The sequence below is a fragment of the Trichechus manatus genome, unplaced genomic scaffold, assembly GCF_000243295.1.
Source record: "Trichechus manatus latirostris isolate Lorelei unplaced genomic scaffold, TriManLat1.0 scaffold00058, whole genome shotgun sequence".
Lineage (NCBI taxonomy): Eukaryota > Metazoa > Chordata > Mammalia > Sirenia > Trichechidae > Trichechus > Trichechus manatus.
Genome location: NW_004443994.1, coordinates 8,565,097 through 8,590,373, shown reverse-complemented (window position 1 = coordinate 8,590,373; position 25,277 = coordinate 8,565,097). Strand labels below are relative to the sequence as shown.

Below are 25,277 nucleotides of genomic sequence, written 5' to 3'. Positions count from 1 at the left end.
AAGCATCAATTGGTCCCAACCACCTGGAGTAAAGGAGAATGAAGAACACCAAAGACACAAGGAAAGTATTAGCCCAAGAGATAGAAAGGGCCACATAAATCACAAACTTCATCAGCCTGAGACCAGAAGAACTACATGGTGCCTGGCTACCACCAATGACCGCCCTGACAGGGAACACAACAGAGATCCCGGATAGAGCAGGAGAAAGGTGGGGTGCAGAATTCAAATTCTACTAAGAAGACCAGACTTAATGGTCTGACTGAGACTGGAGGAACCCCACAAACCATGGCCCCTGGATTCTCTATCAGCCCAGAACTAGAACGATTTCCGAGGCCAACTCTTCAGACAGGGATTGAACTGGACTGTGGGACATAAAGTGACACTCGTGAGGACTGTGCCTCTTAGCTCAGGTAGGTATGAAAGGTGAGATGGGACGGCAGAGAGGGTTAGGAGTTGGTTGAACGGACATGGGGAATCGGGTGGGAAGGAGGAGTGTGCTGTCACAGTTTGGGGAGAGCAACTAGGGTCACGTAACAATGTATGTATAAATTTTTGTATGGGAGACTAACTTGAAATGTAAACTTCATTTAAACTACAACAATAAACAAAAATAAAAAATAAAAACCTGTTGCTGTCAAGTTGATTCCAACTCATGGCAACCCTATGTGTATAAGTGTTAAGACTGTGAAGAAGAAGAGGGAATATTTGGCGACTCTGTACTTTCCATGCAGTTTTTCTATAAATCTAAAACCACTCTAAAAAACAAAATGAAATGAAAAAAGAAATAAAATAACCTTTAAAAAGAAGAAACTGCTCAAGTTACACTATAATTAAGTAGTAAACCAAGATCTGAACCTACGTCTCTCAAATTTTTCTCTAAGGTGAATCCTAATTTTTTAAATTTTATTATGAAAAAAGATACATTATACCAAGTGGGTAAATGTCATAGCTGGTGTGAAAAACACAAAGTTAGCAGGAAACTCTGGTCCAAAATAACAATATACATTGTTTTCTTTCACAGAACTTTGAGCAATCTGACAGTGAATTTTTTCTTCAGCATAAGCTACTCAACTCCACCTAAACCTTAAGATAATCTTCCCATGCCTGAGGAGCAAGCATGTCCCTCCAGACTGTAGTTCTGAGAATATTCTCCAGACTGTAGTTCTGAGAATATTCTACCTTCCTACCTCCATTTCTGGATGCATGACATATTAGAATTAAATAGCAATATGAAATTTCATACTTTACCTGCAGCTATTGCTAAAGAAACAGAAAAGCACTTAGGTTCAAACGACTGAGATTAAAAAGCCAAACTTGGTAAATTAGGGAGGAAGAAAAAAGAACTGCATGAAGTTTAAGACAAAAGGGTGAGAAAAGTTTAGGGGAAAAGAAAAAACATAAGCAATATGCAAAAAATGACCTTTCTCGTCCCTGTGTTACAAGATGATTTATGTCACTGCTATGTCTTCTCTCTCCTCTCCCACCTGTTTTGCCTTCAACTTCAGAGAGCCAAGCCTTAGGGGAAAAAAAAATAACTGAGCTCAATAAATATTTTTAAAAGTGCATACATTTAAAACGTGCTTTCAGTTTTTATAATTACGTATTTCTTAGAGAAGGGGAACTGATTTCAATTTAGTCAATGATCAACATTATAGCTAACAAAAACAGTACAATATTTAGTTTTATATGAACGCTTAAATTTTAAAAAAAACAAAAGTGCAATGAAGGATTAACTCTAAAGATTACATACCATAACGACACCTTACTTTTAGATCACAAGCCCTATAATTTAATAAATATTTGAAGGTAATAGTAGCAAAAATCAGCCTATCGTAACAACGTTTACGAAAACAAATTTATCTTAGGTAATTGCTGAGTAACAAATCTACCTCATTCTTGTGGATGTCCATTCGCAGGCGGTCAATGTTATTCATGGTCTCTGCTAATTTGGGCTGTAAACTCCCGGGATCCCCCATTTGTGGATTCTTCTCATACACATCTTTCATTTTGTTAAGTGCATCTCTGAAGAGAAGGAAACCATAGAATTATATATTCACTTTAATATGCTTCCAGATAAAAAAGTGTCATTCGATTTTGGGGGCTCACATGAAGCAGAATCTTAAATACAGTCATAACTCTTTTAGTCAAACATTACCTGATTAAAGATAATCTGGATAAACTGATAACAGTTAGTAATTTATGAAGACAGTCCTTTAAAAGATGTGAAATATCACCTCCCCATCCAAATTAAAAAAAAAGTCATTTCTCACTTCCTAAATGAGGGGATATATATATACATATGTATGTATATGTATATACACACATACATACATACATCCAATACACATATAGGTTCAATCAAGGGTTGGAAGAATATTCCCAAACTCATCACATTCCCAATCAAACATTATATTCCCACCCAGTCATATTATTCCACCCTGTTCCTTATCTCAGTTCATAGCGTCATCCTCCTCCTACTCATCTATGCTAGAAATAGGAATGCCATCTTTAACTTGCCCCTCTTCCTCTAAATTCAGTCATTTGCAGTTCCTCTTAACCCATCACCTCTTCTTACAATAGATTATGCCTCAATCAGCTGTCCGTAATTCTCTCTAATATCTGACACTATTGATTAACCCTCCATAATACTCTTCCTTGGGGCCAGATTAAGGCATGTTAGGACCCTAAACACTGATAAATCTGTGGTGTCCCTCCCCCACTTACCCATCCAAATGGGATATGTGAGTTATACGTGTGTGTGTATATACACACACATATATGTATATACACACGTGTCTTAGCTATCCATGGCATAACTTCTTTTTAAATGTGACTTAAGTATTACATTAAATCACTACCCATGTTAGAATTACACTGAATGCATGCTAGATTGCATCTGTGTGTATGCCAAACATGAAGTTAGGTTATAAATATTATTGTTTATAAAATCTAGGATGTAACTCTGTACATAAATGCTATGGTTAAAAAGTAACTTGACTGAATCCATTGCAATGGTCGGCTTATTTGAGTTCCCCTGCTGTTGCACGTCATCTGGGACTGGAGTTCCCACTGGTTATTTACCATGACGTGAGCAAGTGCATACCCTTGTGCTTGTATCATGGCGAAGAGCACTGGTGGCCCTCCTGGATGGAGCTGCTAGATCAGCAGACATAGATGTACAAGACAGTTCTCTCAAAATGGAACAGAGACCTCTTATCTATTAATATAATTCATCCTTGCCCAGTAACTGCTCATGTTGGATCCAGATGCACATTGGGTGAAAGAAGCAAGAGTCAGACTTGACAGTCCATCCCACCTCTTTTTTATTAGAAAGAAATAGTATACTCAAGAGACCTGCTGAGATAAGGAGTTTCAATTACATGAGAGGGGACTGTGGGAGACAGATGTTAATGAAGAGGTGTTGAAGTGGTAGGGGCCTCTTAGCTTAAACAACCTTTCATGTGGGTGCCCTCGGGATCCTGCATGAACTTTATTTCTGGCCAGCACATTCTAATGCACTGGAGCTGGTATCAGTTTTATTTAGTGCCCTGCCAGTTCCCTTCCACTGTGGCTCTCAATTTTCCTTGTGTCCGGTCTGCTTGGCATCTATGGGTCTTTGCTTTGGACAACTGGTGCCTATTTTGTTGATGTCCTAAGCAAGTACTTACTTTGTCTACTGAGTAACCCATCCTTGCTCTTCTTTCTTGGACTCTAGAGTTTACACTTTCTTATTTCCTTCTCCTCACTTCTGTTTTCTCGAAATCTCCCTCACTGGCTCTCCTTTTCCTCTTCTGTTCAGCCTTTAAATAAGTGTTAGTTTCTTCTTATCTCATCCTACACTCCTTTTCAAGGATGATTTCTTATTGTTTTAGTATCACCTACCTACAAATGTTGCTATGAGTCGGAACCAACTCGATGGCACCTAACAACATCTTCAGATGATTCTCAGTAATGGATCTCTAGTCCTCTTTCTCTCATAAAGCTCTAGATTCACAGTTCCAAAACCCAACTGGACACTTCCATATGGATTTTTTATGATCAACATAAATAAAACCATCTTTACCCCAAATTTATTTTTTTCTCACTGTTTCAATGAGCTCTTTATCTACTCACTTTTGTGAGCTAAAAATCTTTTTTTCTTTTTTTTACTCCTCCACTTTTCTCTTCTCAGACATCAATCAGGCAGAAAGTCTAACCCACTAATGCCTTTGAAATTATTCTCGTATTTATTCCTTTCTATTTCCATGTCCTAATTTAGGTTCTAATCATCTCTTAACTGGATTATTAAAATATCCCCTAACTGATCTCTCTGCCTCCAATCTCTTTCCCATTCACTCTACTCTTCACATAGCTTTCAATTACCTTTCTTTAGAATAGAGATGATAATATCACCCCCTCTCACAACAACTTTTGGCAATTTCCCATACCTACTGAACTCCACGGAAAAGCATTCAAGACTTTTTATAATTCATGCTATACCTTTTTCATCATTATCTTCTGCCATTCCAATCCATATAATTTCTTATCAAGTCTCCCTGGATTACAGCTGATTCCAGGTCATGGCAAGAACATTCACGTTTCTGTGCCTTTATTTTTTTTTTCTCCCCTTTTCCCTGAATGCTACCTACTCCTCCTCCCTCACCTCTTTCTCTAACTGGCAAAATCTTCTGCCATCAAGGTCCAATTCCAATGCTCTGGAAACAAACTGGCTAGTGTCTGGATGTCAACTCTGACATTTACCATCTTAGACAAATTACAAATCTATTTGATTCTGTTTCTTTATTTATACACAGAAACAACAACTTCAGAGAGCTATTTTGAAGAATTCAATGACATATGCCACGTAAAATGCCTACCTCGATGCCTGGTACCTAATAATCCCTCCATAAACATTACTGTCCTATACCACTGCCCTCCCTCTTCCCTAATCCCCTTCTCTAGTGAAGTCTTTAATTACCCTAGTAGAAATTCATCATTCTTTCCTCTAGGTTCCCCTTAAAAAACCAAACCAGTTGCCATCAAGTTGATTCTGACTCAAAGCAACCCCACGTGTGCCAGAGTAGAACTGCGCTCCATAGAGTTTTCAGTGGCTGTGATCTTTCAGAAGGAGATTGCCAGAACTTTTTTCTGAGAAGCCTCTGGGTGGGCTCAAATCACCAGTCTTTCAGTTAGTAGCCAAGTGCTTAACCGTCTACGCCACCCAGGAACTGCTGACATTTTATTTATATGTCTATTAGCCAGCCAACACAATTCAGTCTGTGCAAAAATTAGTCGTTTGTTGAGTCTTCTCTTCCCCAAACTAGAATGTGAACCTCTTAGAATCAGGGACTATCTTCATAATCCTGACACAGTCTACTACATATGGTAAATATCAAATATCAAATTAAATGTTGCAATTTTCCAGAGACTATAAGTTGCTCTAGTAAAAAATACTTTTACTTTAAAAATTGTTTGTACTAATATTGTAATATTTAATTTATAATCACAGCTGATGCACAATTCTCTACATCAAAACTGCAGTCACTCATGCTAGAGTTTAAGCCCCAATTTTATCTTCAGCATAAATGTAGACAGTAAGCCAGCAACCCACTGTAAAAACCCTTTAACAGAGCTTCTATATCAATTTTTAAAAAATTATAAATAGCTCTCCTACCTGAATTAAAAATATAGACCTAAAACAGCTTTTTGCTAAAAATGAAAACAAAAAAAAATTAAAGCTATGAGTGAACAAATATGACGCAAAGAGTAATCAAGTACTGTTTGCCAACATGTTTTGCTGCAAACAAAATAATTAGAGCCTCAAGTTGCTATTAATCTCAATTAACACACCAAAGCAAAATGAAAATTTATCAAAGTATAAGAGGTGGTTAGTGTTGGTTTAACTATTCCTGATAATGAATCATCAAGCTATTTCGCAAATTTATGGAAGGCAGAAATATACACTACTAGCATCCAATAAAAACCTGCAACTAAAATTCCCTGTCATTTTTAATTGTGACATGACAACCATAGAATTTTTCAAAGTTTAGGAATATGTTTTCCCCTCAAAAGATATTTCAATTACAATGTATGATTTTTAAACCTTACAAACATCGCATTTAAACACATCATTCAAAGTAGACCCTGAAAGGAATAATAATAGTAGAGAGGAAAATACTTTTGGTCTGATTCTTTTTGTAGTTCTCTGTTAAGTTCATCAATGCGTTGCTGTAGTTTTTTACGTCTCTGTTCTGGTGGCAGATGACTAAAATCTTCTAGTGCTGGACCCTGAAAAGAGAATCTGTATCATTATAAAAGACATTTTCAAGAAATTTTATTTCTTTTAATATACCCACCATATAAAAAGAATATATACCAATTTTAAATTCAAATTAGCCCCAATCCATTAAAAAAAAAAAAACTACATAGATGTGTACGTGTGTACATTAATTCAAACAACTCAACTGAAGAAAAAGCTCAAATTTCAGTCATTTTATAAAATGATGAAACAGAAGAGGTAAAAATATCAGATACAGAACTGGTAAAGACCAGTATTCACATCATTTTCAAGTCTTGGCAGAGTTAAAATGAACACATACATATGAACCTTCTTACAGCAACAACAACAACAACATGGAAACACATGACATTTCTCATCTATACAAATAACTGTTTTATTTATAACGTACCACCAAATTCCCAAATCAAACCCATTGCTATGATATTCAGAATATTACAAATGTCAAACTGAAAATAAGAGTTTACATAATTTCAGTTAAGTAAGCAACTTACCTCATAAAGGGAATCTAATTAATAAAATATACTTTACACTCCATAGTCTTTGAAAGATTATATTTATTAAACCATCATTCAGATCAAAACATATCTGATCATTAAAAAAACAAAAGGCAGAACTATCCACTGAGTGAAATGTAAGTAGAAATTATATTCCAACATGGAGTCTATTTTCAATTATCCTTTTGTACAACTAAATAACATACCTCAGTTGTTCCTGAAAGAAAGGTGTAATACTTCTTCAGGAAGGATGCTTGATGTTTGAAATTTTTTAATGCTTTGATATTTAAGAAACTACGAAATTTAAGAAAAAGGGCCAGCATTTGGATATAAAACCGACTTAAATTATGTCTTTTCCCTTTTAAATGTTATTTTCTTCCCTTAAATGTTATTTTAATCAACTACTTTAGCTATGCTATTAAAGATTACTCAGTAGACTCAATACTGGCAACTACTGATTCCATTTAAAATACTTGTGTTTACTTAAGCTTTTATATGCTCCAAAAATTGATGGCATCTATCATACTTCATTTTTCTTTTCCAAATGTTGATTTTAAGAATATACAACTACAATTTTTGAAGTGCTGCTGATATGAACCCCAAAACAAATGTACATGGGCATTCTTTTCTTTGGGCCACTTATGCCTATAACATACAACAAATAGCTTTATTTCACTGTCTATAAGAATGCTTCACTTACTTTACAAAAAGAGAGAGAGAACGAGAAAACTCACTTTCAGGATGAGCCATAATCAAATGTAACATATAAATAATAACAGAATCGATATAATCTATCCCCAGTGGTGTGCACATTATGGGCATTCAACAAGCCTGACTAGAAAACGTAGGGCATTCTGTCTAAGTGCTTTTGTTTTTTCCATCTTCTAGTCTACCAAGAATAAGAATCTATCAATCAGCCAAATCTGACCTAAATAAATGTATACAATTTCCTACATGAGGTACCTTTAAATATAGTAGTCAATTCTCAACATGAACTGTCAGATTTAATCTAATTTGGGATACAGGTTTTGAAAACTATTACAATATATGTCAAAGATAAAACTTTCTCATTTATATTTTTAAAAAATACTTCTAAAAAGTTTTGAAAAGTTATTTAATGAAATTAAGAAGTTTTATTTCAATACATTTTTCGGTTATATAATAAAGTCATCAAGTCACCACCACCTACAAGTAAATTGTCCAGATTTCTATTTATCCCTAGTCAAACCTTGTTCTCAAGTTTATTAACGGTAAAATACCTTAGCACTTGGACTTCTAATATCCCATTTTGACATTATAACCTATTCTTACATAGAATATGAGAATTAAACTCATTCTATTTCCTCTGGCTGTAAAAAAGCCCTCTGAGGTATTTAACCAACTCTCCTACTACAAAGGAATTCATGAAGGCCCAATTGCAACAGTCTGAAACAGCGGTCTATTTTCCAAAAAATGAGAAACTACACAAGCACCAATAATTTCTGGGACAGGTCTCCATAATGTACTTTCACTAATTTGGTTGAAATAAATGTACAAAGAAACATTCCAAACACATACACACACACACACACAAGCACACAATTTTAGATTATTTGTGCTTCTATTCTCCTTCAACAGTGCAAAAATATATAAGTAGCATTGACTCTATAATGAAATTGGTAGGAAAATTATCTTTCTTACTTTTGGAAAAGCTAATGATTCTTGTGATAAACTAAAAATCAAATTCATATGCTTTTCTTAAAGGGGGTAAAAAAATCATTTTTGTTAAATTTCTCTTCTGTGTAAAACTTAAACTTTTGTTCTATCATGAAACTATAAAAAAATAATATTTACCAATAAGTTTATTCTCTAATATGACAAAGACTCCACCCAATAACATTTAAGAATTTAACGAGTTGACTACAGTTAACCGCATTATTTTCAAATTTTGTAACATCAAGAGGTACTGATATATGCTGGAATATGGATTAAATTATAAAAATAAAAAACACATACAAGGTGAAAATGTGTAGATGTACTTTTACAGCTTTTTTAAAATTAAACAAAACAATGTTTTGAGAGTACTCAATGTTGGCATAGCATATAGATCAGCACATAAGGCTTACCATCTTCACCGACCACTGAATAGTTCAATGGAAAACAGAAAGAAATGGTAAATTATTCACATGAATAATATAGAAGATGCAATAACCTATACTTCTTTTCACTATATTAAAATAAATCATGTACATTTCACAATCCAAATAATTATGCCAGAAAAACAATTTTAAGCACATTTTTGGGAAAGTAAATAACTTGCAAAAAAAAGCATACAGTGATGATAATGGGCAGATATTTTCTAATTTTAACTAATTAAAACTCAAAAGTAAATGGTAATCTTTCTTTCAGGAATGCATTTTTTTCTCTTAAGAGAATTTCTATATAAATAGACTTTACTTAACTCTTCATTCTCAAAATACTAATACTTGAAAAGCTGAATATGAAAGATCTAATATTTGCCATTTTAAAAGAAATCCTATGTGAAATATTGAGAAAGGCATTAAGTAAAACACCATTATCTGAATTTTTATAGTTCAAACTATGGTTCTGAATTTAAATGTGTCATGGTTAGGTGAGGGAAACGTTTATACTTTAGTAGTTTTAGGTTTGTTTTTTATCATCAAAATAAATAAATGAGTTACCCACATTCAAGTTTCCCAGACATATTTCCTAAAAGACACAAAGATATAGGTTGAATTTTGCTTTAAAAATAAAGTTTCTATTTTTCAGTTTTTATTCTTAAATCCACGCGCCCAAAAAGCAACACTAAAAATAAAGCTTTAATTTTTAGAAAATTGATTAAGATTTATTCTTTCTGAAAATAGGAAATGATACATAATCTGAAGGGAGCAATCAGCATGCTCTCACATACAGTATATACACCACATGTGTAACTGACCCACTTCTGTGTTATGTGGGTAGTAGGATTCTGAAACTGGCATTGCGTCTGCAGCTATTCCAATTTAAACCACACAGGCACACAAACAGACAGATACCACACATACACACATACACTCAGCTGCCCAGAATATGCAGTGGAGCTTTACAAAGTTAATCTTCACACTGATCACTGGTATTGGCAGCCTCTAAAATTTTTTATATTTCTGTTTTCTAAATCATGATGTTTTAGAGAGGGTCGAGGGATGTCAGGTAGAATTTTACATAAAAAATATGAATGAATTTTAATAAATATCTGACAAAAATATCTACCCCTTATCTATGATGAATTGGCCATATGTATTAATGGTTATGATGATAGGAAAAGATGACATTTGTTATCCATTATCTTTCCAAATTAAGCTTAACATTCTTTAGACTGTCAGTAGTTTCTGGAAACAAAAACCATAACTTGTTTAGCTATGACAAAATACCTGCTAAGGAAATAAAAAGGTTTAAATTAAAGACAGATATGCATTGTCTTTATTAAATGTTATCAAAACAAAATTAGATATGAACAAGAAACAAAATACATAATATATTTGAATTTGGTGTATCTTATATAGTAATTTTCATCAGTAAAATTTCTAAGTGATGCAAATTATACTTTTAATTTCTATAATAATATATTTTAGAGGAGAGATTAAGATAACTATAGGTGAAATATCAAATGTTTCAGTTTTCAGCTAATCTAGCTTTATTATTAATTAGAAAATAAACTTACATTCATTAATCTTAGATTTGGAGATATAAAAAATCAAGTTCTTTATAAAAATACTACATTTTTCGGCCCTTTTAAAAAAAGAAGCACATGTTCAATACAAAAATATCTTACTCTCACACACAATTATCACATGACTATACCTATTTTCGTATCCTCACTGTACCTTAATAAATAAACAATGGAGCTAAAAAGAGTATCAGTTAAACAATTAAAATTATTAGCTGTTATTTCATTTAAAGATAGGCCAAAATCCTGAGAACTGTACTCTGGAAAGAAAAGCTTAGAAGAACAACTCCTGGAGTTCATAAACTTATGAATAATCTAGACATAAGACATGGACTTACTGCTAGATAAATCTGTTACTTAAAAACAGGAGTACTCAGTGAGGCATTTTAAATGAAGTAGTTACAGAGTAAAAGTTACTAGTTTCTATATTAAGTAGTTAAGTTTAGGTGTGCCCCCAAATATGCATTAAAAGTTAGAATTTGATGTCACAGAAGGAAATTATACCTTTGTCCCTCAGAAAAGTTCTACTGGTAACACTGTTAAACTGAAAATATTAATCTAATATTTTTCATATCCTTACTGTTAGTGGGGACCAATACACTAGTCTTCCTTTGGGGAAAAAAAACTGTTTTAGAAAAGCAAAAGAACAGGTATCTAGGAAAAACAATCTCTAATAAAAATAGCTTAAAAACAAGAGTTTCTGAATTGAATGGTACAACGTGGCTTTAAGAAACCTCAAGACTTATTTTGAAAGCTTAATGGACTGAAAAATACATTTTAATCCGTGTAAAAACATATAAATCGGCATATTAAAGCACACCTTCTTTCATTCTTTTTCTTTTTTTTTTTTTATTAGTCTATATAGAGAAAAACTCTTAAGTGGAAGGAAAACACCTGTATGGGTTAATTTTGAAATAATATCTAGTAAACTACCAAGTACCAAACAAAACAGAAAGAAATTTCTCAACTCCAAAGTTGTAATAAGCTTTCCTCCCTGCTCCATCCCCCAATCCCTTAGTTCATTTGTCTGTCTGTCCTATTTTATATCTTGCATACTGCTTTCTTCTTTGGCATGGAAACTAATGATTAAACTGGGAGGATTCTGGCCTTTTACAAATAGGCCCCCGTAAAAACAATGTATTAATTATTTAGGATTAAAGAAATACATGAAAATAAAACAAATAATAACCAAGCAGTTTTAAGCTCTGCAGTTATACCCATAAACTTACTCAATAAGAATAAAGATGTCACACATTTAAGCTTCTCTCTCAAGTGTTCACAGTTCTACTTGCCTAAACTTTTTTTTCCATAGGATTATAATTACTTCATATCCCTATGACTATACTACGTACAGATACTATAACTGGCCTGGCAAATTCAATATGTAGGACCCATAAACAATCACAAAAATACGGCAACTAAGTAGTAACTTCTCATAATAATTTATATAACAACACAGTATTTAGTGTCATCTAAACTGACATACAAAAGCAACATAGGAATTAATTCTACCCTCATAATTCAGGCAATCGAAATACAAAATATGATTTCTTAAAGTCTTTTAAACAAGTTTTAAGGGCTTTTAAAAGTGATTACAGGCACTCTGTAATGCCTGAGGTATAATACAAACTTACCCACAGAGGCTTTTCAAAATGTCGTCAATTGCCTGTATCATCCACATACAGAATTAGGTAAGGTAGACATGGAGACGTTCGTGTCAATAGAAGACAAAAGTCAGTCCAAAAAAGGACGTAACACAGTGGGACATTTTTGCTGCATTACTGAACATCAGCTAAGTTTGTCGCTGTTTTCATGAAAATAGAAATAATAAAGCAATCTTGCCCTAAATTAATGTATCTCGCTCAACACGTGGCCAAAACAGAAACCCAACTAATGCAATTTGAAGATAGAAAGGGCTACAAAAAGTAAATGAGAAACGAAGGGAGGAAGAAAAGAAAGAAGGGGGGAGGGAAGGAGGGAAGAAAGAGAATCCAATTATAATGCAGGATTCTCTTAATGATTACACTTCTTACGACACTGGTAGATTCTGATTTCTTATCTGCAGGCTATCACACACCTTTGTTTTTTTATATGTCCAAACAAATCTTATAAATGAATTTAAATTATGAGCTGTGAATACTGAAAACATGCTCTTAAAATCAAACATAAACAAGAGAAATCAGCCTCACTAACATAATGGAATAACACTAATTTATTCATCAGTAGTATAACAGTTGTTTCTAAGAAACAGTTTAGTATTTGCTTTTTACTATTCTAAAAATTTTCATTTGCAGAGTAGTCTTATAGGAATGCGTAAATGCTAAAAGCTAGCCAATTTTTAAAAATAGAATAAAGGGAAAATTCTAGTAAAATTTACCTTTTTTTAATTCAAGAAAACAAATTTCATGTAAATATTGCTCAATAATATCTAGCATTTTTATAGGTTTTACAATTTACAAAATACCTTCTAATATATTATCTTAATTCGATCCACAATCCTGATACTTAACATGCCTATCTTTAATTTTTTATTAACTACTGGAAATTGTGTTTTATTGCTTCTAAAAGTAGGGCAATTAAAACTGAGCTTAATACTATTATTGTCAACAAAATACTATTTTATAAATCGGCAAGAGAAGTCAGAATTTGTGACAAATTATTACATTTGTGACAAATAACTCTAGTGATAAATTACTGAAAGTCTTAAAAATGTAAATACATTACAAGACAATGGTGGACATATGATTTCACATAAACAAAAAAAAAAAAAAGCTAAAATATGATTGTACCCAGCACCCTCTTTATAATACCATTTTTTTATGGTTGAAGATTTCAAATGTTATAAAGAGGAGTTGTTTTCAACTTGAGGGCAGCTATACTTAATTCTGTGGGTTTTTTTAACTATGTATTTAAAGGAGAGAGCCTTATAATGAGGGTGGAGAGTATTAAAAGCCACACTACACACACAATAGGCCATCATGCATTTTAACCCATTATTAAACTTACCCCTCTTTTGAGGCTTCTGAAAGAAGGAATTCTGGGCTTCCCTGTTTTTATTTCATTCATACAATAATGCACGGGCTCAATGGAGAATGTGAGAAACTGGGACCCATTAGGAGTACTGGATGTGAATAAACTAGTAGGGGTTAAGGGTGGGGACTGTGGCTAATACGGAAATAAAGAAAGGAATCAATAAGCCAAATGTGCATAGCTTTTTCCTAAATGAAAATTCTATTTTTGGCAACATACTTTTCACAAAATATCTCTCAAAGTTTTGTATAAAAATGTTATAAGAAAGTTAACGTAAGTTTTGCCAAAAACTTCATTTTAAAAAGTCAAATTTACTTTAAAAAATGTACCATTTCATTTGATCATTTCTTACAAACCGAGAGATGAGAAATACAGAATACACAAATTATAATGTTAGAGAGAGGAATATGACCCAGATAACAATGTTCTTCTAATTTCTAGTTACTTACACTCAATATGTACTTGTCAGACACAGAGGCAGCGGCCACAGCTGAAGTGATCTGAACGGCAATGTCATATGTAAAATAATACAACCAAGACTGACTGCCACACACAGCCAGAAACTTTTCATTAAATTTGTGGCTTTCCTCTCAGACTGCTTCTATTTCATCCTGATTTCACTCCTTTTTGGTTTTTTGTTTCAGTATTCCTTATATTTCTAAGCTCTCCTAGTTACTCTGATCTGACTGGAAAAGGTCTCATCTCTCGACTTCTCAACTGGACAATGTCATTAAAAACATGAATAAAGCCTGAGTTAGTACAATTGTGCCTTTAAAGATATTTAGAAGTATATTACAATTTGAGTTAGATTTTAATTTTCTCTACACCCATATATCAAGATCTTGAAAAATAATTAAAAGAATCAAGTATACTTTATAAATAATAAATACGGTACAGCAGATTGGAAGTATCTATCCTCCCTACTATTACAATCACTAAATTGACAAGAAAGATAAAGCACTCATCTATTCTATTTGCTTGCCTTCTGAGCTAGATTTATCTATCCAAAATAAACAGCTTATCAAAAAAAAAGAATAAACGGCCAGTCAAAAGTACTTCTAACAAGAGTAAAATTGTCATAGTAGAGATCTTTTAAACTTCAATTAACCAAGAACCTTAAATTCTTCCCATTAAAAATTTATATGGATGATAAAAATAATTTTACTAGTAAGATCTAGAAGACCTAATTTGCCATTCATCATGCTGTGAGCAATTTATTATTGCTCATTCATTCCAACTGAGAATTCCAATTTTAGTGGTCTTTTAGTTGGATCATAAAGTTTCCTTAGAAATTCTGATTGAAACTGTACATAAATGAAATTTCAAAAGCATAATTTAAGTAGATATTAACAAATGATTTAATACTCTTACTCATTACAGTGGTGGTCAAATGTTATATCCAGAAATATTTTTTATTCTTAAGTATAAAACTATGTTTTCTAACAAGTAAGAAGTTAACTGAATCAATTAAATTGAAAATATTTATCCTCCATTAATAGTAAATCATTATCCATTCAATACCTACATTGGTTTAACTGATGTACTTTAAAAAAAAAAACTGATTAGCATATAAGAATTTTATGACTTTTACCTTTGGCTTCTTTCCAAAGAGCCACAACTTGCCCTTGGCTTTTCCTACTGTGGTTTTGGCATCCATCTTCCCACTTTCCTGTTTCGATGCACTGATAGTCCCATCAGAAATGGTTCTATAAATATGCTGACTGTAATCTTCAAATGGAAAGTCTCCTGGAGGTTCAAATCCAGACTTGAAGGAGTCTACCACCATTTGAGAGTCCTATAACAAGAAATATTAAGTCTTTAAAACTATCTACACCAGCTTTCCAAACTTTATCACTGCGAGAAAACAAAAATTTAAAGAAATAGCTCTACAATAATCATTAAAGGTTTAAAGTGAATGATTTCATCTGTGAATTTGTAACAAGCCCTAAATATTTTAATCCCCAAGATATACAAACTTACAAATTATCACTTTATTAATCTGTAATATTCATAAAATGTTTTCACTCAGTATATGTTTAAACCACTGAAATTCATCTGAGGACTAAATGGCCAGTAAGAAAGACCTAACTGACAAGAAGCCTATAGTAAGAGAGTGTTCTCAAGTAGAAATTCTGAGACGCTTCAAAGGAAAAAGGTTTTTGGCCTTAAGGGACGGCCTTTATTTGGAACATCGGAAAGAGCACTGTAACAGATGAGTAGAAAAGCTTTCACTCATCCAACAGGATGAATGATAAATAAAATATGGTAAAGATATCCTGTGGAATGCTAACAGAGCAACAGGGAAAGATCTCACAGTGCTGAAAACAAAATACAAGTCTGAAAATTAAAAACATAAAGTTTAATACTGTTGACCTAAAACTTAACATGCAAATAAATACCATATGTTTTTGGACAAACATATCTCTATCTGAATGTTTTACTGACATCTTAAAACTCCTTTTCAAACAGAATTACTTATTTCCACAAACTCCTTCCTACTCCTAACCACCTCTCCTCCTGTTCCTTATTTCTGTCATTTAATCAAAAGTCATCCTTAAGTCATACCTTACTTTTGTCACTAATGCCACCCCTGGCAATCATTTGCTAAGCAGTAAGGAAAGAGACAGAGACAGAAGAACAAAGAGGAAGAGGAGAGAGAGGAAGAGGGACTCAACTGTCCTGTCAATAGAACCCTGGATCCAGCCATACCCAAATATAAATGCACCTTGGAATTTCCAATTACAGAAGCCTAAAATTCTCTTTTCTTCACTCAAGTTAATTTGAATTAGGATTCTATTATTTCTTACAGGAAGGAACCTTTCATGGATTGAACTGTGTCCCCCAAAAAATGTGTGTACCAATTTGGTTAGGCCATGATTCCCAGGGTTGTGCGGTTGTCCTCCATTTTGTGATTGTACTTTTACGTTAAAGAGGATTAGAGTGGAAACGTAACACCACCCTTAATCAGGTCACATCCCTGATCCAATGCAAAAGGAGTTTCCCTGGGGTGTGGCCTGCACTACCTTTTATCTCTTGTAAGAGATAAAAGGAAAGGGAAGCAAGCAGAGAGTAGGGGACTAGGGGACCTCATACCACCAAGAAAGCAGTGCCAGGAGCAGAGCATGTCCTCTGGACCCGGGGTCCCCACGGGGAGAAGCTCCTAGTCGGGGGGAACACTGATGAGAAGGCCGACAGGGAGAGAAAGCCTTCCCCTAGAGCTGACGCCTGGAATTTGGACTCGTAACCTACTAGGCTGTGAGAGAATAAATTTCTCTTTGTTGAAGGTATCCACTTGCAGTATTTCTCACTAAATAATACTGACTTGACAGGCTTGCTATGGAATCTAAAATGCAATGTGTGGTACGCAACTGGCACTCCATAAACACTGGTTCTCTTCTCTTGCTCTTCCCTTATATCCTCAGTTTCTGCTAACCATGCTTTTTGGTCACTCAATCAACATTTACTGAGAAATGACCAGGTAAAAGACTCTGCTAGATCTTCATCAATGATGAATAATACAATGTGATTAGATATACTTCCTCAAGGAGTTGATAATTTGGAGGTCTATAATTCTGGAGCTCTACTCATAATGCCTCCCTCCCTCTTCCTCATGGGTCATTATTCCCTAAACTACCCATGCTTTAAGATCCAGCTCAACTGCCAACTTGTGTGTTAAAGGCAACTCTGACAACTCTAGGCCTCTCTGACCATTCTCTTCTCTAAGCTTTCACTAGACTAGTAGTATGACACAGTTGGTAACACACAATTCAGAGTTTAGTTATTCTCTTGGAGTAGAACTGAAAAAACTAGTGGGGAAGGGAGTTAGAACTTTTTAAGAATCAGAATGTTAGCATTTAGAATGATCCTTAGAGTCCAAAGGGCTAATCACTCCAACCTATTTCAATAATTTCTTCTACAGATATAATTTAGAATAAACCACCTGTAAGAGTACTTCACTCCTTTCCCTACTCATTTTACAAACTTAAATTACATACCTAAACCAAATATAATTATTCAAAGATAATTATATAGTACTTACTCTTCTTTCATCAACAGATTTTGCTGCAAGAATCATTCCTTCCAAACATTTTGAAATGATAGGAATAACTTTGCGCTCTGAGTCTGCAAATCCTTGGTAACACTCACTGAGTTTAATAGTCCTCCGTTCATCCATTTCTTGTAGTTGCTAATAAAGAGTGTTTTAAAAAAGGAAAATTGAAGAGATCAGTTAATGACTCCTCCCCCCCACCCAAAAATTAGATTTCTTATCCTAATAGTCACATGGTTCTTGTTAATAATACCTCTTAATGAGTGCTACAGACTTAAAATATTTTAAACCTGAGGTCTGTTGAATAGCAAAAGAATGGAAGGAAGAAAAAAAAATCAAGGCTTTTAGTACTTAAAATTAGGTGACAGTGGCTTTCAGTAAATCCTAAAACCAGGTGGTACTGGCTTTTAAGCCTTCTTAAAGGGACACCTTACAGTCTACCTGCTCCCTGCCCCACACTACCCTTACCTTTCACTCTTCAATCACAGCAGTACTTGTTTTTACTTTCAGGAACAGTTTCATTTGAAGGTGGAATTCTGGAGCTTTCTTTTCTTCCCCCCACCCCACAACAATTGACCTATAACACATACAAATCTGAAACTTCTAATCTTTTAAGTAAATTCAGATTACTTTGTTAAGACCTGGCTGGACAAGGCTCCACAACTGTCTGCATACCAAGAGGTACACAGACCTACCACAGTCTACAGCTCAGAGTAACTATTTAATAATTAAGGCTTAGGGACACAAGAGGAAAAACAGGAAGCACAAAGTCAAAGTGGCACATATATGGGATCTCCAAAATTTAAAAATTCATTGGCACGTGCTACTATGAAATATGCTGGGACACAGGAAGCCCAATAACTTAAAGGTATTTTTTGGCATTTCCTATTTACCAACACACTGATCTTTCTGTCTACTAAGAAGCAACTACACTGCCCAGTCTTCATACCACTTTTCCTCTGTAACTACTTCCTAAAGCTTAAGAGTTTTATTTTGAGACCTGCATTTCACAAAAGAAGTGTGCCTCAGCATCATAAAATGGCATAACTGCTCTACAGCAAGGACCAAACAAAAGGATCAGCTCCAAAATACAGAAGGTAGTTTATCTCCAGGTTAGGGCCTCCCCAGAATATGAAGGCTTAGCCAGTAAACCTGGGAAAGCACCACACTGTAAGGACAGGCAGGCTTGAAGCTCTGGGTTAAATGACCAGAACCTGATACCCAACCCTAGTCCACCAACTCTCACTGTGCTTCCTTTGTACTTCTAACTTCCCTTACAAAGAAAAAAGTATACCTGAACTGACACTCCTTCAACATAAGCGCTGCTCTCCTAGACACTACCTTACACAACACTTTCACTAAACCCCTTTTTCCTAATTTCTCTTCTTTCTAGAATAGGTAGTAACATAATTTAACCCTCACGTAAATTCTGGAGTTTCTACCTGGGGCTGTTTGGCAAGTGCTATCATCAAGCGACGATGGACAGGATTTCTAAGCAAGCTCAAGGCCTGAATTACATTTATGATCTGACAAAACTCAGGAAGATAAGCATACAAAAACTGGGCTAGTAAATACATTTTATAAGGCTTATTTCTCGCACCTGGACTAATGCCAATAATTCTGGTATGGTGTCAAAAGGCTAAATCCCCATTCTAGGTGAACAAATTACAACACAAAATTTCAATAGTTCCCCCTAAATCGTGGCAAATATTTAACGATACTGTATTAAAGTTATCTCAGAAATGTTACTGTTTTAGTGAACTGTTTATAACACTAATAATAAATCTGTGGGAAAACTTGTGATTTAAAAGTTAGCAAAAACTTACTTTTTGAATCTATACCCATAAAAAAATCTCTTATCACCAATCTTAATGACTAGTGAATCTAGAAACATTCTCATGTCTGGAACTTTACAGTTAAGTTTTACACTTACAGACTAGCACTTCCAACTCTAAAACTGAGTTAACTTCATATATCTAAAATTTACCTTGTAAATCTGAGGGATCACTACGTAGAAATGTTTGTGTTGTTCTCCATTAAAGTTTTGTAACTGTGCAGCATATTCATTTTTATTCTCATCAGCCATATGTGTACGCAGATTCAACTGCTGTTTAGCCTGCAGGCAAATTGGTCCAAATCATTATCAACAACAACAAAAAATATCACGGCTAATACATTTTTCTAGGTTATACTAAAACGAGATTATATCAACGGAGAAGACAACACTTGGACATCAAGCGAATAATAAGGTGGTAAGTTTGCCGACTTTCTAACTATTGATATCATTTAAAATTTAGTAAGTGACAACATCATGGTTTGAAACAGTAAGCTTTTAATCAGAAAAGAAAAACAGCTTCAGTAATATTTTAGACTGTTAAAAAAAATTAGTAAAACATTTCTTTAAATCTTATCTACTTATATCCAACTCAGACTCGAGTGAGACCAAATAATGAAAAAAGAACGTGTTTTAAGTAGAAAGGAACAATAATATTCCAATAATTATTCTAATAATATTCTAATAACAGTAATTCAGTAATGATTTCCATCTCTCTACAAAACCACAGCTACTTTAAGAAATACAGTTGTGTTCATTTCAATCTCTTCTTGCAGAAATGCTTTTCACCTAAGTCAAGTTAGTATTATCTACATCGGTTAGAATGTTAGAATATATACTTAACACCAATTGTTAATTGTAATTTATTAAAGGGGAATCTAAACAAATTTCTCAACTGTTCTAACATAACAGGAAAAAACAGAATTAAACTCAATTTCCTACAGTGCTCCAAGAAATAAATCATTTCATATGAGAATGTTTTGTAAATTATAAAGCATGTTGTAAATGCAACAGTGCACTGTTCTAATTTCAGCTTCAACAAATATAGTCCCTGACCTTCTAACAATAAGTCCACAAGTTAGTTCTTCTGAACTCAAGAACAAACTGACCTACCACATCATTTGTCAGTATGGTAGCCAAGATCTCAGATAAGCCCCCCAAAATCCATTTAATCCACAGGGTACCTGAAGATTACAATAAATAAGTACTATGGAAACTAAACACCACAGCCCAAAGTATTTCTACAAAAAATACATTTGAAGTTCCAATCTGGGACCCTAGGTATACATTTATTTACCCCTTCCTCTTATCCCCCTCCCACAACAAACTGCTAGAACGGAAGAGTCCAACTTATTCCCTCCCCACAAAACCTAAGAATTCTGACCGGCTATGATTCCCGTGACTTGGGGCAGAGATTTCTGCAGAGTAGGTAACAGTATAAGGCTAGGAGCTAAACAACTGAAGCCATTCTACTGGCATATTCTTGGCTCCACAGATACAGGCAGGCAGTCCCCTGGGTTATGAGCAAACGAGATCAGTTCCTAAATCTGTCTTTAAGTCGAATTTGTAGGTAAGTCAGAACAGGTAAATATGATTCTTATTCAGCATCAGTTAGTCAAATGTTTTAGCATATAGTATATATTTTACCTTTCTATGCGTAACACTTAAGAAACACTTCAGGAGGGTCACAAAGTAGTGACTGCATTTGTTATTACGAATCATTGTGTGTATTTAACTCAAATGTTTAATACAAGAGGCTTTATGGCAGCCCATTCTTAAGTACCAGTTGTCCATAAGTCTGATGTTCTTAACCCAGGGACCTAACTGTATAGCCTTCCTTTTCTTTAGGAAGCTCAGTAATCTGCCTACTCCCGCCTCCCTGCCCCAACACCACCACTTTTTTTTTTCTTTTTTAATTTTTATCAGGAGTTGCTTCCCCCTTTGTTCCCTTTTCTCCTTGGTCACTTAAAACAGAATTCCCCAACTCTTCAGTTCCTAAAGCAAATCCTCAAAGTATTCCTAATTCTCTAGCAAGTAAAGGAGTTGCAAAAAATAAATAAATAAATACAAAAGGAAGCTGTAAACATTAATTCTGAACAAATTATGCCAAACTAACTTGTAGACATGTTATATCAAGATTTCAAGATGTTTGACTAGTCTCTAATGATATCCCTGTAGACAAGATGAAAAAATAAGTTAAATGAGAGGCCAGTTAAAGAGTAACCTTAACTTGCCTAGCACATAGTGTACTCAACCAATGTTTGGGAACAAGCCAAATGATTTCTTAAGGAGTCAGTGTCAACCTGCAGGGAAGTCTCCCATGTATAAAATAGTGCTATCTCCAACTTGTTGTGGTCCACATTTGTATCAAGCACTCATAACATGATGATCAATCAAGTGTATGACATGATGCTAGAAAGGAAATTAATATAATGGATGATCAAAATCAAGATCCAAAAATCTTAACAACAGGATTGAAACTAATAATTAATACAGATGGACATACAAATTTAAAATACCAACAGTCCAAGTTCTGTTTGAGAAACACACATTCATACACCACAGCATATGTGAGAAAAGACATGGGGAATTTAGTTAACCATAACCTAATGGGAATCAATCCAAACAATGTGGTGTCCAATAAGCTGATACTCATTTAGACTATATTAATACAAATTTAGCATTCAGAAAGAGAGGTAATCAAACTCATGACTGATTAGACCATACCTGGATCATTATATCCAATTTGAGGTAATGTACTTTAAGTGAGCTATTGATGAATTAAAGTGTATCCAAAGGAAAGTAGTCAGAATGAAAGGTAACTTGAAGCTGTTTCATAAATGGAATAGTTGAAGAAATGAGATGACTCATCTAGGGGTCAAGAAACTATCTACAAATATCTAAAAAGCTGTTACATGAAAAAATAGATTGGATTTTTTTCCTATGGTACCTCAAAGAAACTAAAACTGAGCAGGGAGACAGAGTGAGGTTAATACAAGGAATTATTAAAGCTGAAAAGAAAAAAAGAAAGTGAACAGACTCCCTTAAAATTGTATATTTCTAACAACGGGGAACATACTTAAAGACATCATGATAGGGTAGAAAAGACACGAGCATCAGTTACACCAGGAGACCTTTAAGGTAATTTTAACCACGAATTTATGTGATTTTAAGGTTTTGTTTTTGTTTTTTTTAATTGATAAAGATAATGGGAGGCAGGATATAAATTATTCCTCTCTTCCTTCTTTCGTTTTTCTCATTCTGATCCTATAGGGAATTATAAAATCCTAAGGAGAAAACAAGGAGCCCTGGTGGCTCAGTGATTAAGCACTCGGCTGCTAACCAAAATGTTGGTAGTTCGAACCCACCCCAGCCGCTCTGTGGGAGAAAGATGTGGCAGTCAGCTTCTGTAAAGATTATAGCCTTGGAAACTCTATGGGGCAGTTCTCCTCTGTCCTTACACAGTCGCTATAGGTTGCATCTACTCGACTGCAAAAGGTATGGGAGGCGTGGGGAAGGGAAGCTAAATGGCAGTGGTTACAGGGTTGATACTACTGATAATTATGCTACAGAACATCTGGCCCAAAATCAATTAGTGAGTGACAAGAGAATTTGGTGTTCCAAAAATGAGTGAATGAATCAATGAATGAATGAGTGCATACATACATACATAAATACTTAATATCATGTACTTCTAACAGTTTCATTATGTATTCCCTTCAGTAAAGCTGGGGAAGCAAATTACCCAACCCCCAATTGCATACCCCATTATCACACCTTAGGCTTTCTACTGTTTTTCTTTTGTGACTGGAAGCTCACTCCCAATAGCAATTATGTCTTTCTTATGCATTTTGAATGCAGCAAAGATATTACAGTTTTGATCAATAAATGACATTAGCACATATTAATTATCTTCTCAGACCAGTATGTGTAAATTAAAGTAGGCAAATATTTGTATATTTTAGATTTTAATGCAGTGTATCTATTGGGGAATTCTTATACTGACGCAAATATCAAAGTCAGTTTAGATTAGTTCTTACCTTTTCAACATCTGCCTTGGTTGCATTAGTATCATTATCCAATCTTTCATAACTCTGTTGTGCCTTTTCTGCCTCTCTACATTCTCTTTCAAATTTCTTTTTACTCTGTTAAAAGAAATGAAGTATCACACTGAGAAAATTAGATTTATCTCATTTAAGAAATAACTTTAAAATGGTGTCACTGTGTATTGTGTAGAAACGAATTGCACACTAAAAATAAAATTGGTTTTTTCTAAATTAGAAAATAAATCTTACCATTAAAACCAACTCATGACCTTAAATATCAGACATTAATTCTAGACTGTAAAGGGGAAAAAAAAAACATCAGGCATAATTGCGTTAATATTTACTATGTAGCTCAATTCCTTCCAATTAAAAAAAAAATCACGTTTTTAAATGTTTACTATAAGCTTATCTTCAGCAGGAGTTTTTTGGTTTGTATGACGTTTTTTGATTGGTTTTGTTTGGATGGTTGGTTTTGGTGTTTGTTTTTATTTTTTTCAGTGGGACGCCAACACGGCTTGGGAAATCCCTCCAAAGTACTTCTATATTGTTCTTCCCAGGTGTCCCAGGAATATCTCAGCCCAGTCTAGAACCAGGTCTTTATATATATATATATACATATATATATATAAAATTGACTTTCATGTAACTTTGTCAACACTATTCACAACTGAGTCTTACAGTATATTTTACTATTTTTTCCTTTCCTGCATACTTTTTATCCCGGAGTTAATAAGTATCTGTTTTGCTCAGTTTCAATGCACTTTCCTCTAACTCAACCTCCATTTCCTCCAGTTCTTTAAATATCTTCTCATTCAAATCGAACACATTAGAAATTCTATCAGTGTTATTGTCTTGATTAAATCTCTCTCAAAGCCTTCTGACCTGCTGAAATCTGGACTGGTTATCACCTAGACATCTGTACAGCTACTGTCTTGGGATTTCCCTTCACCACTATCATGGAGATTCCTTTTACCTCTCTCTTGACTTAGATTACCTATTTCCTAGTTCCACAGCTTCCTCTTTTTGGGTTACTTCCTCATTTTACTAGGAACACATTCAGTAGTAGCCTCCTAAAAGAAGGCTTTTGTGGGAGATAATTTTTGAGTCTCCATGGCTGAAAATGGCTTTACCGTCACTTTTACTTGATACAATTTGGCTGAGTATAGAACTCTTTTAAGTTAAAAGTCATTTTTCTTCAGAAATTTAAAGGTCTACCTTTCCACTGTCTTCCAACTTCCTGTGTGACTGTTGTCCAAACCCAATCTGATTCCTGATCCTCTGTATAAAGCATGTTTATTTTTCCTTTTGTTTCTCCTTTCTGGAAGCTGATACGATCTCTCTCTCGCTCCTAAGTGTTCTGAAATTTCATAAACATATTATCCCTTGCTGTGGATCTGCTGTGTTGGCACCTGTAAAACCCTTTCCTTCTGGGAACTCACATCTCTCAGTTCTGGGATAATTTTCTTAAATTACTTCTGTCTGTCCATTTTGTTTTCTCTTTTTTAGAATGCTTATTATTTTGAAAATGAACCTACTGGATGAGTTCTCTAATTTTCTTATATTTTCTCTCCTGTTTTTAACCTGTCATTTTGCTCTACTTTCTGAGGGATTTTTTTTCAACTTTATCTTTTATCTTTCTAATCAGTTTTTCATTTCTGCTAGCATAAAAAATATTTTGTTCCTTTTAAATAGTATTGTGTTCTTGTTTCACAGATGAACCTTCTCAATTTTCAGAATATTAATAATGTCTTTAAGTTTTTTTTTGCTTGTTTTTGATTTTTAATTGTCATTTCCGTGCATAATCACTGTTTCTTCTAAGTTGGTTTTTACATCCTGCCC

General features: G+C 34.2%; 1 protein-coding gene across 1 annotated transcript in view; it reads right to left on the bottom strand.

Annotated features, from left to right (window-relative positions):
- Positions 1 to 25,277, bottom strand: part of FNBP1L (formin binding protein 1 like) — a 117,055-nt gene that overhangs the window by 9,119 nt on the left and 82,659 nt on the right. The window contains exons 6-14 of the mRNA XM_023733456.1: positions 23,433 to 23,537; positions 19,546 to 19,674; positions 17,550 to 17,696; positions 15,102 to 15,305; positions 13,487 to 13,645; positions 8,880 to 8,894; positions 6,158 to 6,267; positions 1,890 to 2,022; positions 1,421 to 1,515 (exon numbers count right to left, since the gene is read on the bottom strand). Coding sequence (XP_023589224.1) covers positions 1,421 to 1,515; positions 1,890 to 2,022; positions 6,158 to 6,267; positions 8,880 to 8,894; positions 13,487 to 13,645; positions 15,102 to 15,305; positions 17,550 to 17,696; positions 19,546 to 19,674; positions 23,433 to 23,537 — 1,097 coding nt within the window. The remainder of the gene's footprint in view (positions 1 to 1,420; positions 1,516 to 1,889; positions 2,023 to 6,157; positions 6,268 to 8,879; positions 8,895 to 13,486; positions 13,646 to 15,101; positions 15,306 to 17,549; positions 17,697 to 19,545; positions 19,675 to 23,432; positions 23,538 to 25,277) is intronic.